The 18,354-nt window shown below is 39.6% G+C and overlaps 2 protein-coding genes across 7 annotated transcripts; one reads left to right on the top strand and one right to left on the bottom strand.

The window, feature by feature from the left end:
- Positions 1-1,460: 1,460 nt before the first annotated feature.
- Positions 1,461-2,838, bottom strand: LOC108600293 (WPP domain-associated protein). 2 transcript variants are annotated; one of them, XM_017987785.2, is made up of 4 exons: positions 2,422-2,838; positions 2,165-2,374; positions 1,820-2,109; positions 1,461-1,759 (listed from the first exon to the last, which is right to left on the bottom strand). In XM_017987785.2, the coding sequence occupies exons 1-4, from the start codon at positions 2,713-2,715 to the stop codon at positions 1,486-1,488; spliced, it is 1,068 nt and encodes a 355-aa protein (XP_017843274.2). In that variant the 5' UTR covers positions 2,716-2,838; the 3' UTR covers positions 1,461-1,485. The 2 variants fall into 2 exon arrangements, with proteins under 2 accessions (XP_017843274.2, XP_017843266.2); XM_017987777.2 differs by having other exon boundaries at positions 1,461-1,765; positions 2,422-2,834.
- Positions 2,839-5,858: 3,020 nt separating this feature from the next.
- Positions 5,859-18,114, top strand: LOC108607904 (embryonic polarity protein dorsal). 5 transcript variants are annotated; one of them, XM_017999015.1, is made up of 8 exons: positions 12,162-12,554; positions 12,620-12,798; positions 12,865-13,259; positions 13,321-13,399; positions 15,781-15,900; positions 16,851-16,913; positions 16,971-17,581; positions 17,650-18,114. In XM_017999015.1, exons 1-8 carry the CDS (start codon positions 12,181-12,183, stop codon positions 17,983-17,985), a joined length of 2,157 nt encoding a protein of 718 aa, XP_017854504.1. In that variant the 5' UTR covers positions 12,162-12,180; the 3' UTR covers positions 17,986-18,114. The 5 variants fall into 5 exon arrangements, with proteins under 5 accessions (XP_017854503.2, XP_017854500.2, XP_017854501.2 ...); XM_017999014.2 differs by lacking the exons at positions 15,781-15,900; positions 16,851-16,913; positions 16,971-17,581; positions 17,650-18,114 and adding an exon at positions 5,859-5,872 and having other exon boundaries at positions 13,321-15,755; XM_017999011.2 differs by lacking the exons at positions 15,781-15,900; positions 16,851-16,913; positions 16,971-17,581; positions 17,650-18,114 and adding an exon at positions 5,918-6,187 and having other exon boundaries at positions 13,321-15,755.
- The last annotated feature ends 240 nt before the right edge of the window (positions 18,115-18,354 follow it).

Here is an 18,354-nt window from a genome sequence, read left to right on the forward strand (position 1 = left end):
TGTTAAATTAATGTAGCTCATACACTCTTTGATGGAGCTGCCGAGAATGGGTGTGTAATTCTATTCTAAAATATAAGTATAAAAACGAAGTGGTAACCACTTTAGTGTATGCTAAAAATAAACAATAGATTAGGTTTGAAAGTATTTAAATTATGTGTGGCTTGCAAGAATTTTATTTATTAATACATACGTACACATTAATAGAAACAAAATGTGCATAGAGAAATTATATTCCAACTACAGAAGTAAATCAAAAACCTTTTCTACTCCCAGGGCTAAAATTTTAAATGTTTTTTTTTTTTTCAAACTTTAACTGTTTTAAAATTATTTTTGGTGAATTTTAAAATTTTGTTACACATTTTTAGCTGTTAAATAACTCATATTATTTCAAATTACCATTATTATGATTATCCACAAACATAGCAACGTTAACGTTGCAACGCTGCTTGTAAATCGTTGCCACATTAACTAATAATTCCCAACTGCGTATTCTGCGCAATGCATTATAAATACAAGAGACATGTTACCGAAAGTGCATGCCAAAAACCAAAGATAGGTTAAGTCTATGTGTGCTTTTCAATTAGGTGTCGTTTGCATGATTGTAATTTGTACTTATATTTCCAACTACAGAAGTAACTCAAATCACTTTTCCACTTTGCAGGGCGAGGGTTTGTATGACAGCTGGGACAGTATGCTGCAAAAATTTAACATTTTTGTTTTTTTCTAAATTTTAACCGGTTTGAAATAATTTTTTGTGGTTTTTAAAGTTTTGTTAAACATTTTTAGCTGTTAAATAACTTATATTATTACCAATTGTTGCTTGCTTACTGCACGAAGTACAAAACCCACCCTTGTTTACAACAGCAAACGTAGCAATGTTAGCGTTGCCTGCTTGCGCTTATAATTCCCAACTGCGTATTCAGCGCAATGCACATATAAATACGCGAGACATTTTACCGTTTGTTGGAAGTGTCTTCTGTGATTGTTCTCTGTGCATTGATCGATATATAGATGTCCTCATCTGTTTATCAGATCTGCTCAGTGCCGACCCCTCCGTGTCACACACTCTTGTTTCCCAGTAATTCTGTCTGGCATTGCTTGGCAACAGGTTCTGATTGGCTTTCCGCTGCCTTTGCTACCGACGCCGGGTCGACTAGCAAGTTGACGCACGGTCATGCATTTGCAATCCACCACCCAATCTCAGCCTCGCGAATCTCGGTCTCCGTGATTGAGATACGTATAGGTAACGGGTTGGGTGGGGGCGCTAATGTTGAAGCCAACGACAGTTGCCCAAGTCAGCCATTTTCAAAATTTCTTGGTTAAGTAACTTTGTAGCTTAGCTTCGGATTTTCGTAATAAATTTGCTGTTCAGAACACTTCCATGTACGCGGCATTGCCGAGCAATTTGCCCATTCTTTTGCTGAAATTTACAAAAACGACAGACAGCAGCAACAACAAGATAGACAAATACACATTTATTTTGTGCTAGCGTATGCTATGTGTGGGAGGCATGCAGCCATTTCTAACCGACTTGCTTGGCAGCAGTATTAACCACAGGAAGAATACGGCATTAGTTGTGTAGTAATAAATGCGCGTCCAGACTTGACTAAGACTGTACTCTCGGGTTAGTAGAGCTGTCTTGCTAAGCAGATTGGACTGACAATTGGAACTCTTTGGATTCTCAAGTTGTTGACGCAGCGTAACTAGCTCGAGACCCTTTAGTTTTTCCATCTCACGTAGCTTCGCCAGCTCAGTATTGCTGCTCCTGCCAATCAACTTATAATAAATTATGCCCTACTTGGCAACTAAGGTGACTAACCTTTTTAAATCACTGATCTGCGTTTCCAATTCCTCAATGGTAGTTCGCATATTCGAAAACATTTCATTTTTCTGCGACAATTCTATTATGTAGGTATGCTCTCTTCTTTCATAATCGTCTGCAGATTTGCGTAATTTTGATAGTTCGTCCATGAGGTGGTCCTTGTCCATTGTTAGCTGCAAAATGGTGCGCTGCTCCTGACACAAATGCTGTTGTAAGTTGCGTTGATCCAACAGCGCATTGAGTAGCTCATCTTTGTTTTTCTTGAATACCAGATGCAAGTCCTCGTACTGCAGGATTATAGTATTTTAGATTCTTATATAAGCCGAAATTCATAGCACTTACCTCTTCTTTGCATTGATCTAATTCGCGCTCAAGCATTTCCTTGTCGGCACTCAAGTTAACCAAAGACGAGGACAACTTCTCACAGGAGCTACGCACTTGATTAATGCTCAGATTGGAATGGTTTAATTGCAGCTGAAGCTCCTGGCAGCGTTTCTTCTCAACACGCATCAGAGTATTGCAGACATGCAGCTCATTCTTGCGTTGCATTGCCTAATAAAATAGGTAAGTAAATGTTATAAAGGAGTAATTAGACTTACCCTTTTTTGAAGATTTTCTACCTCAGACTGTAAATTGCGCACTTCGGCTCGCCTTTGGCGCCAGGCATGCAGCATTACCGATGTAAAGATCTTCATGCTCGCCGCTGTTTCGGGATTTGAGCTCCAAACTGAGCCTGCCTGTGGCTGCATTAGACATTCCGCAGTGAGCATGACTTCATCATTGTCAGAGCTCCAGGTGGGGTTCGCTGGACACAACGCACTTGTAATACTACCGCCAGAGGTTCTACGGCGTGCACACCTGAGATCCTTATTTGTATGCAAATACAGCTCCATGGCTACATTAAATTCAATAGTACAATTATTTGTGGTATAACTTTAATTTTTTAAGACAATGAAGGCCAAACAAAGAACTTTTTCTGTTAACACGCTGGATATATTTTATGTTTGTATATAAAAGTTTAAAAGCTCTAAAAAAATAACATATGTGGTGAAATTTCCTGTGCCATAGTCTGAGAAGTTTAAATCTATGCACACTATGGTACAATCAATTGATTAAATACTCTCTCTACAACTTATATGGTTCATATTATTTCTCTACAACTTATATGGTTCATATTATTTCACAAGAAATACTCGGAATCGGCCAAGGTTCTCGCAGGTTAAGTAGCAAATTGCACGCATACTTCCGCAGCTGTGATTTGTATCAGGCTACATTGACTTGTGAATGACCTACAAGCGGATAGAACATTGGGACATTTGCTTGGTGCTATGTAGAATAAATGAGTTTTAATTGAAAAATTATTACTTATCAAAATTCTAGTGAATTCTTAAGTATAGCTCTCGGCACAGCGTTATCATATATAATATATTTTTCAAATTCTTGATAATTAGGCGCCGGCTACAATATCGCCAATGTTATCGGTGTCGACTCAAGGCCATAAAACCATTTACAAGGTCCTTCACCGCATTTTTCACCTTCACATTGAACGCCTTGCGGTGCGACGTCGAGCCGTTCTCAAGGACACGTGTCACAGGAAGTTCAAAGAGTTTAAGGTGCGCAAAGCAAAACAATAGTTGGAAAATCAATAAGTCTTGTGTACATAAGCTGCAATACCTACCGACTCCGTCTAGCACGTGTCAGCTTTAGAAAGCCCCAAGCCTTTTGCCTCTAACCACCCTCAAGCCCATTCCGAAAATTTAGTCATAGCCTGCTGTGAAAACCCTGAGCACTAAATATCGCGTGATTTCACCGCCAAGCGTTTTGCAATTGGTGCTTGGACTGTTGGATAATAGTTGGGTCTTGGTGGGAGGTTTGTTTGATCGATGTCTAGGCCTGTTAACCCAAGCGCCATTAGCCCACACAACTGTTACTGTGTTGTATTAGGGCTAACGAAATCGTGATATTAAAATGAGTTCCTGTTCACAGGAATTGCAATGCAACACTGGATTGACATAATTTCTATTTATTTCAGGTTTAGCTCATACAATTGTTTACGTGGGGAAATTTCGGTAATTGCAGGATAATGTTAGTTTCATATGCACAAAATAAAATATTAAAGCATAGCATTATGGTTTTATACACTTTGATATTTTTTTTATCAAAAATGGAAAAGGGATTATGAAGTTGTGAAAATGTCTGTAAGCAAGACAAAAAAAATCGGTCACGCCCAACTTTAATGTGTTCTTGTTTATATGATAGAGTTGTTAAAAACTCTGTAAAAGAAGCACCCTGAAAGAGCAAGGATGTGCAGTAAAGAATGAATCAGCAGCAGGGAACTATCAGTATTTATGAATTCCAGGAAAATTGCCATCCCAAAAGTCAAAGTTCATGCGGAAAGTGAAAGGCAATTTACGGCATGCTGCATAGAGCACATATATGTGTATGAGTCAGCGTTGAATTTGTGAGTGAAATGCCACAACAAATGCCGGCTCATGATGATATCCTTTTCCAGGAATTGTTGGCTGAATCAGTCCCAATTGTGGTAGACAAACAAGCGCCACCAAGCCACCCACAATCCACGACGAGGAAGCAACCAAACGAACGAACGAACCAACGAACGACAATTTTCATTTTCATTCATAAAAGCGCGCATAGAGCTAGGGAAAGCTTTTTCGTGTGACTCACTGCAAGCCACACTGTAAGAATTTTCCATTATCGAAGAGCAGAGTACAAAGCAACTCGTTTGTTTTGATTGTGTCAACGTGACTCAGACCAGCTTCGATTGCTTCTCCTCAAGACTATGACGTTGTTTGTGTGCTCGTGCTCTTTTAAGCCGCTCTTGCATGCTCAATCTTTGATATTTGTTTCTGTTTGGACTTTAAGCACACGAAAAGCTCTTCGCCTGGCGGTAATTTAAATGGCGTCAACGCTATTTACTTGTTTCTTTTTTGTTAGCTTTCAGTTTTAGTCTTCAATTCGCTGGCGCTGTGATCGGTTGGATTCCGGCGGCTTCACTTCGATATCTTTTCGCTGCGCGTGTTTAAAAGCTTTCAACTTTTAACTCTTTCTTACGCTCTCGTTCTCGTTCGTTCGTTCGCTCGCTCTCTCCCGCGCCAAGTGCCTCTGTCGCACTTGTGGAAGAAAACCTGTGCATGTCAAGTGTAGACAAATTGTAGATAAAAATAAAACATAAAATGAAAACGTAAAAAAGGTGCATAAAATATTTGTTGTTGCTGAGCAAAGTTTCACCAGCAAACCGAGTCTCGCATTTGCGAAGAGCATATGTATACACATAGGATATCGCACATAGCCGCTTATAAATCTTTAGTTAGCGCCATTATCAACTTGATAAATTCGATTAAAGTTTAAGCGATTTCAACGATAAGATTACAACACTAAAACGGAAAAGAAAAAATAAGCAACGCTCTTAAAATATAAAAAAAACAAATTTAAGACACATACAAACGAAAACATATGTGTATGTGTATGGATACTTAATTTAAATCCGCCGCCTCAATAACAATAACAAAAACAAGCCCCCACTTGATGATCGCATATACATAAAGGCATAAAGTCCGGAATTCCCCACAAGACGTCACTACAAAACGCTCTTTCTCTTAATTGTTTCTTAAATGCGCTCTCTCGCTCTCTCTCTCTCTCTCTGTGTGTCACTCTCTTTTTGCTGCGCTCTTTTTATCGTATAAGCACTCGCTCTCGCTTTCGACGACATCGATTTCTTAGTTTTTGAATTTTTTGCGTTTACGCTTCATACATTTTGCTTTATGACATTTGTGTGCTGTTGTTGCTGTTTATTATTGCTCTTTCAGCTTCTACATGTCCAATTCTATTTTATACATTTTTTTCTGCGCTTTATTATCGCACAGTTCTTAGGCGCCCCGCGTCAGTCGCATTTTTTCGCGAAGCAAAAATAATATAAAACTTTAATAAGCTAAGAAAATAATTTATAAAATTGATCATCCATACTGCGAACCGGTTTCAGTAATAGTAGTTTTTGCTCTGCCTCTGTGTTGGTGTGTCTCTTATACATATGTATGTAAAAATAATAAAAAAAAAAAAAACAAAAACTGAGTGTTAAATGGAATATTTTGTTGTGTGTGCGCTGTTGTTGTGCTATAAATAAATTGTATAAATTGCTTATTTTGCATTCGACTAATTTACATAACGGCACTATTTTCTAGTTACTCTCGAAAATTGAACCGTTAACTTTCAGTGTCTAAAAGTGTATTTTAAATAAATTTGTGTGTATGTCAGTTAACGTAGCTACGTGTTTTATTCCAGAGCCAAAATTGTAACGAATTGTGCATTAAAAGCAATTTGAGAACAGGTTATAATACAAAGCAAAAGGTAATGCCACTTGCATTTTAATTTCTTAATCAATTAGAAACTAATCAATTTGCATACAATACAAACACGCTTTGGCTTCGGGGGAATTACTCTTAGTTTATATTCATTTAAACTGTATAGAAACGTTTAATATACAAGTGTAGTTATTTATTGGCTTAGCTTAGATCAGCTGATGTAGATCAACAATTGTTGCTAATTTGATGCAAAAGTCTAAATGATTTACGCATGCGCATCATTATCAATTGTCAACTTAGGATTAAAATAAAATGCTCTGCAATTTATAATTAAACTTAAACTTTAAATACATTTCTACACATACACGCACCATGTGTATGTAAATTATTGCATTCTTCTTATTCAGGCATAAATTCTTTTGCAGTGTATTTGTATTAACGTAAAAGCTTTTCCGCTGCAGCTTTCCCAACTGCCTGTGCGTTTCCCCTCCAGCTCTGCGCACTCTCGCTATCGTTTGCTTTAATGGCATTCAACAAACATATTAAGTACATAGAGTAGCGCCCAAATACAAGCGATAAATAAATTGAAACAGAAACCCCCAAAACACCTGTGTATACGAGCAGCGCAGTCGCAGTCGCTGTCGCTGTCGCTAGCGACGCCAAAAGTTCCCAGCGAATGCGGTAGGCGCGCTAGAGATGGCGGCGGAGAGTGAGAAAAGCTTCGTGTTGTCGCGTTTCGCTTTTGAAGGCGCTTGCATTTGTTTTGGCGCATGAGAATTTTCATTTGTGTGTTCATTCTAAGATCGACTCGATGCGTTTGCGGTTGTGCTAAGCGGATGGAAAATACAGAAAATAGTTTAAATATTCAACGGAAATTCTCGCTTGATAAATCAGGTGCAGTGTGTTGATCAGTCAAGTGCTTAAGTGTGCAAGTGAGTGTGTATGCAAATGTATTGAGAAGGTGGAAAATTATTTTTTTCAAATACCAATATACTTGTTTAAACAAAGCCATATAAATATATAAACACAACAATACTGGCAGTAGTCATGTCTTGCGGCCTTGCCAACAACTGCAGGTAATTAAATCTGTGATGCTTTTAACTAATTCGGTGTAAACTTTATTGCATAAACGAAATGCACAAACCGGCTGCTGACTCATGTTAACTTAACAAATATCGCAAGTCATGCCAAGTGTAGTTAATACAACCAAGCGACTTAGAAAAACACACACACACACACACACACACACGCACAGTGAAGCAAACATGCAAAGCCTTAGTTTCTGCTGTAATCTCGATTGTTTTTGTTTTGAAACTTTCGCGTATGCTAAATCAAGTTATGATTGATGCCCACGCAAAGTGGGTATGACCCACCCAAATTAAGAGTATCCTCCAATTTCCATCAATCATCAACGATCAGCAGTATTAAATGCCGCTAAAGTCAGAAGGTGTGACAAGCGCTTGAAACGTGCAGTTGATAATAGAAAAATTTCAATAAATAAATCAGTCGAAAGGAAATACGGACGTTTATGTACACTACTTATCTTTAATCTTATGGTCGGTCAGGTCTATGTCTATATTTTTAATTATAATCTATAGTTATCAGCACTTATATTTAAATACACTCCTTGAAAAGTCATGTGATAGGCATACTACATAAATTATACCGAAAGTGTTAGTGATGAAAAGAATATAAAATGTAGTAAACAGCGGGTGTTACCCTTAGTTCAGTTATGTATACAGCAGAGAGATTATTTAAGGTCGCTATACTTGAAAATATTAATAGAATTTAAAATAAAGCACTTAAGCTATTAATATAAGCTTTAAAATGTGACACTTGATAGATAAACTATAGTTCGTTGCGTATATAGAACTCTTCTGCCTGCAGAAAAAAAAAAAATTGCTCTGCCATCAAAACTCGTTTCACTGATTTGTCAACGACCACAGCCCAACCGATTATTATTATTTTATTTTGATTTCAAATGTGACGCTAGTAATTATTAAAATTAGTTTCGGCAAAAAAAATTGGCGACTCTATGGCGTCTTTGCAGAAAGTCTAATGCCCAACTAGTTAAAGCCAGTTTCTTAGGCCAAATTGAGGTATTCGCCGCTACTTTAATTTCTGATCTTAATCTTAATTTGTAGTGTCTGGCGCCAGTGTTTATTTCTCAAACTTATTTCGAACATGGCATAAAATTTAAATACTAAATAGTCAATAAAATGTTTAAGCTAATACGCTATTGGCCGAGTGCTCATAACTGCCAAATTGGCGCCGGTAAGCCCATCTCGCTCACTGTCTCTCTCTCTCTCTCTCTCTCTCTATTTCTCTCTTTTGCTTTTTTAGGTGTGTTGGTAAACTGTGATTGTGTGATTACTTAAACAGTTCTCTTATTTTTAAGTTTTTGTGAATCAATTTTTATCAGAATGGATTTTGGGTTTTTCGCTAACGACCCTGAAACTTGAACTTCCATTAATTTTATATCATCGATTATTCCATTTGTATAGTATACCAAACGACTTCATATCAGTCCCGCTGATACGCATTTTTGTTTTAGTTGCAGGCCATATCTCGAATACTGACAATTCGGTAGCTTATCGAGTGTTACGACCGATTGTAGAGCATATATGCATATATATTGTACGTACACGAGTTGGCGTTATAATAATAATAAGCGACAGTAATAGCGTTACAAATAAATTGACATATAATCATTTGTCACACATGTGCCCAGTGCGTTATGTTGATAAACAAATAATAATATACATACATTGCTTTTATTTATTTTTCATTTTGATGCATGCACACAAATTAATTCTCAGCCTAGATACATGACATGGCAGAACAACAAACTCTTAGTCACTGCCTATTTGAAAAACTGACCTTATGTCCAATTAGTATCTCGATCTAGCAGAGGCACGCGTCCACTGAATGATTCCGTCTTTATCGAATTCTTTGCATTTTCAAAGCTATAGATGCCTTTTAGCCAAGTGATTCACAAGATTTCTTGGAAAATTGCTAGATTTTTGTGTTAAGCAAGAAAAATATTTTGTTTATAGCTGCTACTATATATGATAATTATTATATTGTATGGGACGCAGGTTTTGTTGGCGCCAAGTTTGCTTGACAAGTGCCCAAATGAACGGAAATACCAATAATCTCTATGCCTTTTATACCTATGTATATACATATGTATATGCAATATATATAACTGAGGAATTTGACTTTTTGTAAACATAAAGCATTAAATTTATCTTTTTTCAAAACCTTGCAGAAATTTCGCTTGAATTAAGCAATTTTCGCTTTATACATTTTTTTTTGATTCTGAATGAATTCTTTGACATTGTGACTCAGTTTAAATGGAATTTTAAAAAAATTTTAAAATATTTAGAAGCACACATTTAACAGTTATCAGCTTATCAGTTATACATATTCTGGGAATTATTAGACATTAATCGGTTGATTTTTTGAAGTATTGCGGAGGTTGCGGAATTAATGTTTAATTTTTCAATATATTTTTCTGTTGTATTTTTTACGTTGGCTCCCTATATATTTTTTTATAATATTGAATTTGAAATTAATTGAAATACAGTTTTAAAATCCTGAATTAAATGGCTGTATTAAAAGTTATCTTTAATAAAAGCCTATGAATCGTAATCTTACATTGCGACTTTTTCGATAAAGTGTATTTCACAGTCGGGTGCGTACGACTTAAGCCTTAACGCGTGTGTGTTATCTTTTGTAATAAACAGCTGTTGCAAAAATTCTGTTTGCAGTTCATTACATCAAAATATTTATCTAATTCTTTGTTGTTTATTCAATTGCCTCAAAGTTTATTGACATCCAGAAATATTTTGAAGTATACAAGAAAATAATCAAAACTTCTGGCACAACACAACACGATTACGATTCCTCGAAAATTCTGTATAAATACTCAAAATGAAATTTATATGTGCACAGTTTTATTTTATAGCAGATAGACAATTTAAAAGACAAAAAGTTTAATGAAAATAGCAAAAGCTTTGACCAATATTCTCTGAAGGAAAAAGTTCGTTTTCGGGAAGAGCGCATTGAGCATACAAAAAGTTTTGAATTCAAAAAAGATTTTGCTCGCTCAGTCTATATCCGATAGTCCAGAACTCAAGACGTGTCTTTAGTTTTGTGAAATTGTGAAGAAGATTTATATATACATAAAGGCAAAAATCGTGCTCGCATACAGATATATAACTACATATACATAGTTTCGTGCATTTTTTCCGCACTGGTACGAACCGGTCAGAACCGAAAACAAAAATAACAAATTGTGTGGCCTTTTGAAAATTATTGACAATATTTTCTAGTCGCGACATTGGTAGGCAAAATAAACGACAGTGCCTATAAGACAAATAATTTGTAAGCCTATTAAGGCCTACATTTGAGCATAACAAAATATAAATATAAAAAACACACACTCTTTGGTTGTAGTGAAAGGTGATTAAAAATACTCTAATTATGAAATTTATGAAATGAGCAAAATTTAGTTCTTACATGCTGCATAGGCATTATGAATTTATGACGTAAGACGTGTAATTTTATGTGCGAATTTGTTTTGGCCGATCACGCATATAGAATCTTTCTTATATACTCTATATGTCTGCATATGCTAGAGCCAAAATTGAAAACTGACAGGCACATTTGGCATGACGTGCGAATTAGCTTTTGGTCTTTTGTGGTCAAAAATATGTTGGAAATATGATAAAATATACTATATATGCATATTATGCATATATAGTATGAGCTTTTATGTTTGATCTGGCCTGTATTTGCGTAGAATAGTTTTTCTATTGAAAATCTTCAATTGTCTGTATACACACGTACGAAACTATAAATCAATTATTTTTATACTCATAGTTGTCATATATGCTTTTTTAAAAACTTAAATAAAAAAACTTGTAGTTGTCAGCTAATAAATTATATACGCTATAAGTTTAAATCAAAATGCCATATTTTAAATTTTATGCAAGATCAGCAGACAACAGTGAATTGATATTAAAAGCATTTCAATTAATTAATTATGCACTCGGTTTACACAAATTTGGCCAAATTGTGCTGATTTTGTTAATTTATTTTTTGGCTAATTTTAAAATTTACCCCATGCCGTAGCAGACCAATAAATGGCATTCATTTTTCAAATTAGATATATATATATATATACGTATATGTCTATTGACGTATAAATTTTAAAGGCAGACCAATGTCTAGACTCTAGATGCTAAACGTATCGAAAGTCTGAGGTCATAGAGCTCGTCATTTATGTACTGAAAACACACTATTATATTATATTGAAAGGCGGATGACTGAGCAAGAAGCAAGCATATTATCCAACTGAACATTATTGATAAGAACTCAACTTTTCATTGTTGTTGTGGCTGTGGCTGTGGCTCTGGCTGTGGGATGCGATTGAAGATCTTTGAGGAGGCCAGTCTAGTGCTATATGTACACTATGTGCTCTGGCTATATATACACTACCTGCTGTACAGATTCGCCCTGGCCAGAAGCATTCTATATAGCACACAGCACACGCGTATTGGAGCTCTTTTCTTTTTATTTCATTTTTTTTTTGTTTCTAGCGTTGTCGTTGTCCGACTTGTATACGTATTACGCAAAATGTTATTTATAAATGACAAAGTCCGAAGCTAACTTGGCCAGCAGCATCAAAGCAATAGTTTACACACACACGCATGTATGTTCAAATGTGTGTGTGTAGCAGCTCAAGCAAAAACAAATTTGCATTCGAGCAATATTACATCGATTGCAAACATGCATTAAAATTTTTATTTGCACATGTCTAGATTCTAGACTGAAAAAGTTTAGCAAACGGAGAAATGCGTCAGAGCAAACTTTTTTATTTACTTTACCTAATTGGATCTATTTTTAATAATTTAGTGTCATAGTTTTTAGCAAAGGATAATTCTATAGATATATTTTTTATAAGACACATTAAATATAATAATAATTTATAATAAATAAACTTTACGTTTCAGTTAATAACTTGGTCTTGAAATGTTTCCGAATCAAAATAATTTGGCTGCTGCTGGTGCAGCCAACGATGCGCAACAACAAAACCTCAACTACAATGGACTGCAGCAACAGCAACAACAACAGCAGCCACAACAGCAACAGCAACAGCAGCAACAAACTCAACAATTAACACAGTCTGCAAAGAATGTGAGGAAGAAACCTTATGTCAAGATCACTGAACAGCCGGCGGGCAAGGCCTTGCGCTTTCGTTATGAGTGCGAGGGTCGCTCGGCGGGCTCCATACCCGGGGTGAATTCAACGCCTGAGAATAAAACCTATCCGACCATAGAGATTGTGGGCTACAAAGGACGCGCTGTTGTAGTCGTGTCCTGTGTGACAAAGGATACGCCATATCGGTGAGTGGAACAGCAAGAATAATGCACCGTTTGGCTATAAGTTTAATTCTATCCTTTAACTGCAGTCCACATCCGCATAATCTCGTTGGCAAGGAGGGCTGCAAGAAGGGCGTCTGCACGCTGGAGATCAGCAGCGAGACCATGCGCGCTGTCTTCAGCAATCTGGGCATACAGTGTGTGAAGAAGAAGGACATTGAGGCAGCGCTTAAGGCGCGTGAGGAAATACGCGTGGACCCATTTAAAAGTAAGCCCAATGCACACATTTGCATATTAAAATCTCTACTAAAATATTATCTTTGCCAATTGGCAGCTGGTTTCTCACATCGTTTCCAGCCCTCGAGCATTGATCTGAACTCAGTGCGCTTGTGCTTTCAAGTCTTCATGGAGAGCGAGCAGAAGGGCCGCTTCACATCACCGCTGCCCCCAGTGGTGTCGGAGCCCATCTTCGACAAGAAGGCCATGTCGGACCTGGTCATCTGTCGCCTGTGCAGCTGCTCGGCCACTGTGCTGGGCAACACGCAGATCATCTTGCTGTGCGAGAAAGTGGCCAAAGAGGACATCACTGTGCGCTTCTTCGAGGAGAAGAACGGGCAGACTGTGTGGGAGGCCCTGGGTGATTTTCAGCACACGGATGTGCATAAGCAGACTGCCATTACCTTTAAGACGCCGCGCTACCACACACTGGATATAACAGAGCCTGCCAAGGTGAGTCGGACTGATCTCGACTGGAAACTGCTTATTTAATTTTGTGTGTTGGTCTCTTCAGGTTTTCATACAACTGCGTCGTCCCTCGGATGGCGTCACCAGCGAGGCTCTACCCTTCGAATATGTGCCATTGGATTCAGGTAGGCATACGTTTTGGAATCTTCATCGGCATCTCAAGCGGAAGCCCGACGAAGACATATTTCAGCAAATACTTAGGCTCGATGGAAGCGCTGCCAAGCGCGAGATGCCGACCATTGAGGTGATTGATCTCAATACACCTACGCTGGAGCAGCCAGAACCAACACTGCTGGAGCTGGTGTCGGATCAGGTGCCACAGGATATGGAGCAAGTGGCTGCTGAGGCTGCAGCTGCAGCTGAAGCTGAGGCGGAGGCTCAACGCTTGCGCACAGAGCAGGAAATTGATACGATTATAGATGAGAAGGTGCGTGAGTTGGAGCAGCAGGAATTGGAGCAGCAGCTGGTGATGCCAGAGCCAGAGCCAGAGCCAGAGCTAGTGCCTGAGCCACATGTGTTGTCGGCTAATGACAAGATCAACGAATGGATGAAGTCCAATGAGCTGGAACAGCAACCACATGAGCCAAGTCCGCCACCAGGCAATGCAAGCGATGCCACAGACAGCACCGTGGAGACTCAAGTGGCTGCCAACGAGGAGGACAAGACCCTGAATAAGCTGCTGGAGCAGGTGGCCGAGCTGGACGAGATCTATACGGACTTTGTCATGCAGCGCGATACCTACAACAACACGCTGCAGAATGAACTGCAGACCACGGAGCGTCCAGCCATGCAGGTGGACGATAGCTTCGATGACGCTGCCACCTATACGAGCCTGCAGATCGCCTTTAAGAATCCCGTCATCATACCCATGGACGACGTCATGCCACCCACACCGCCCATGTCGCAATGCGCGCCCGAAGATGCTCAACACTACGATGCAGTGGAGGTCAACTCCCAGCAGCTGTCGATCTCCTCGCAGCAGACACTGGAGCCCTCGCTCGACGACCAGCTAGACATGGAGGCCGCCCTGCTGCTGGTCTGCGATGAGGAAAAGCTGCCACCATTGCCACCAAAGCGCCTGCGCAAGCAGGACAGCAATGCCGAGAACCGCTCCATTGACGCCAACACCAGCGACACCAACGAGCCGGCGCCGCCAGTGCGCGAAAAGCCACGCCTACCGCCGCCCATTATACATCCGCGCATGGCGGAGCTGAGCAGAGCGCCCACCAAGCGTCTGCCACAGCCGCCGAGCAAGGAGAAGGAGAAGGACAAGGGCAAGCCCAAGCCCACAACCAATCCCAACTTTAATACGCTGCCGCGCCAGAAGAAGCCTGGCTTCTTCTCCAAGCTCTTCTCGCGCCGCAAGAGCAAGCCGGAGCTGATGCACCAAAGCAACGAGAATTGCGCGCGTCTGGACAGCAAGCTGAGCAGCAGCAATGCGGCTCGCAGTGAGCCCAGCTTGGCGCAGTTCAACGCGCGCGATCCGTTGCGAGCCTCTCAGCGCTCGGCCAAATCGTTCAATCAAAGCAAATCCGCCAACGCCAGTCCGCTAAAGAGCAGCAGTGGCGCGGCGGCGGCGGCGGCGTCCAGGAGAGCCAACAAACAGGGCAAGCCGGTGGGACGCAGCGTCAGCAGCGTCTCGTGCAAGCGTCCGGCATATCTCAATGCAGATGTGGTGCACATACCGCTCAAGGGTGACAGTGCTAGCAGCTTGCAGGCGCCCCATGAGGGCTACTCCAACTCCAGCACTATCACCGTGGGTGGTCAACTGGACAGACGCACTGCCTCGGCGCTGCAGCTGGCGGAGATTCCGATCAGCGACGGCGGCATGGAGCTGGTGGCCATTGCCGACCGTCAGAGTCTGCACAACTTGGTCAGCTCAATCGAAGCGCACTTCAATGTGCAAATGGATCCCAACCTGGATCTCACCGAGGTGGAGCACTTTGCGCTCTATACCAGCGTCCCACCACAGGCCACGGCCAGCGAGTTTGACGAAACCTCCGCCTACTATGCGCCCGTCGATGCGGGCGAGATCTTGACGCCCGATCAGGTGGCCAAGCGTCTGGCGGCGGCCAACAGCAGCAGCTGCAATTGAATTGAGCTGCTGCTGCTGCTGCTGCTGGATGGAAATCGAAACTTTTGAAATATTGCATAATTGTCTTTGTTTTTAGGCCTGCGATCGAAGCAATCGACTGCACAAGTAATTTGTCTGGTCATGAGGATGCCCCTCAATTTGTATTTGTAATTGTTTTTTAGCAGTGTACAGTGTACACTGTATACCCCTCCCCCCTCTAGCATTGGTATTCGCTCTTGCCAGCGAAAAGATAATTTGTTTGTTGGTTGTGCAGCATTTTCGCTGCTCACATTGTGAAAATTTGTTGAAAGTGGAGAATCAAGACCACGATAAACCGTTTTGTATTTAATAGCGCTGTCTAAGTAGCCCTTAAGATAAGATACTTAGCACAGTCTAAGCACAGCAATATGCTGTTGTTGTTTTTTATTATAGATCCAGCACATTTGAGGCGAAAACGTCAAAAGACTGGCGGTGATCCCATGCACCTGTTGCTGCAACAGCAGCAGCAGCAGCAGCAACAACAGCTGAATCAGAATGATCATCAGGATGGTAGTAAGTACCTCTGTGCACTTTTGATCCTGGTGATGGGGCATTCAAATATGTCAAATATGTTCGTATGGTGTTGGTATCTGTTCTGTCCAGTCCTCTATAATTGTCATTTGTGGGTTGTATGTTGTGTGCTGGATTTATAGATATATATATATGGTCAGGTGAGGCGCTTGGGCCTCACTTTCACATTGTTTTCTACTGCTCGCATTTTCGGCAGTCATTTGATAATCAACTGATCCTACCTGCATATATATATATAGCAAAGTACTTAGAATACCGCAAAACCTAGTCAACATTTTGTTTTCATTTACCAAAGACTTGACAAGTTCGTTGATGTATTAACTGCATAGACTATTAGTAAATATTGAAAGAAAATCTTCTGCTAACAAAACCAATGAAGCAATATTCTAATGATGCACAACAAAATTTGAAAATCTTACTATATTCCTAAGTTATATATGAATAAAATAATTAGTAGCAATTTATATATATGTATATTGTTGTTGAAAACGCAGAAAAACCAAAGATCAAATATATTTTTATGCAAAATTTGTCGCTTCGCTAAAAACGAACATAAAATACGAATACAATTTGATATTTTTATATGAAAAAAAAACATACTAAATAATTACCAAAAACGTAATGTTTCAAAACTATTTTATAAAATATGTAGATTAATAAAAAAAGAAATAAAATGAAACTAAAATTTAGTTTATTATTGCGCAACAAAATTTCAAGTAAGTTAGCATGCATTTGTTAGACTCTGTACATCGTGAGTACATTGGTCTTTTAATTTAATTGAATTTTAATTTAAAACTCATTTGATTTGCACTCTTGATTTGCTTTGCTTGTTTTGTTATTGCTTGTTGATTTGTTTACCTATTATTTACTTAATGTTTGCTTTGATTATTTATTAATTATTGCTTACTAACTTTATTTGCTATTCCCACTAGGACAAATCAACATGAACAGTTGGAATGCTCAGAATATACCGCCCATTAAAACAGAGCCCAGAGGTAAGTGCCCAAGGACATGCCTCAAATTAATAATAATGCATATTCTCTGCTCGACAGACACCTCACCGCAGCCTTTTGGTTTATATCGTGCGCCGCCAGAGTTGACACCCTCGCCGCAGCCGTTGTCGCCGTCGAGCAACTACAATCAGAACAGCACACCCTCGCCCTACAGCGTGGCTGCAGCGGCTGCTCAGGCGCCCATCAATGGTCACCAGCAACAGTTGATGTCGCCCAATCATCACCAGCAACAACAACAACAACAACAACAACAACAACAGCAGCAGCAGCAGCAATATGCTGCTGGTGCTGCGGGCAACTTGGAGCTTGGCCAAAACTACAATCCATTTGCACAACAATTGCTCGCTCAGCACCAGCAGCAACAACAACAACAGCAGCAGCAGCATCAACAACAACAACAACAGCAACATCAGCTTCAGTACAACAATATTCCGAATCCTTTTGTGGGCACTGGAAACAATGCACATTGGGAAACGAAATTCTCAGTGGCTGCAGCTGCTGCCGCTGCCGCTGTAACAGCAACACCTGCTGTTGGCAACAACAGCAACAATCTCAGCAATCTCAATAATCCTTTCACTATGCACAATCTGTTGACCTCAGGCGCAGGCGCTGGCAGCAACATGCACTGGAACTTATCCACAAATCATTTGGTAAGTCTCAGGCTCAAACTCTTATAAAGATGTGCTTAAGTCTAATCCACTTTTATACGCAATTACAGCAAAATCAGCATACTATGCAGCAACATCAGCAACAGCAACAGCAACAACAACAGTTGCAGCAACATGCGCCGTCCATGCATCAGCAGCAACAGCAACAATACGACAACAATGTCAATGCACTCAACAGCAACAACAATAATAATAATAATAATAATAACAACAACAACGACAACAGCAACAATGTCAACAACAACAATGAGAACAACGGTCCAACGATCAGCAATTTGCTGAGCTTCGACAGCGAGCAGCTGGTGCGCATAAATTCGGACGATCAGCAACTGTTGCGACTCAACTCAGAAGATCTGCAAATATCAAATCTATCCATATCTACGTAATGCCCCAAAACAAATCACAAACACAAGCACAAAGCAAAGATCATACAATTGTTTAGTCATTAATTGTGTGTTAATACAAATGTAAAATGTGTGTTTTTAGCATAATCTTCTTTAAATACAAATAAATTAATCGCTTTAGAATTATGTCATTAAAACCAAAAGTACTACTGACTTGCGGGATAATTGCATTCGAGGCCTTTATAGGGTTAATTTGCAATGGAATAAATTTATATTTCCCTATAACAGGCTAGTGAATGGCTTGCCGCTGGTCGATGCTGTGACGTATTAACGCATTAAATTGTATTAAAAACCTCGGATGTGTTTCAGATGAGTAATGATGTTTAAGTAAGATACTTGCTTATGTATCTA

Source organism: Drosophila busckii, chromosome 2L, assembly GCF_011750605.1.
Source record: "Drosophila busckii strain San Diego stock center, stock number 13000-0081.31 chromosome 2L, ASM1175060v1, whole genome shotgun sequence".
Lineage (NCBI taxonomy): Eukaryota > Metazoa > Arthropoda > Insecta > Diptera > Drosophilidae > Drosophila > Drosophila busckii.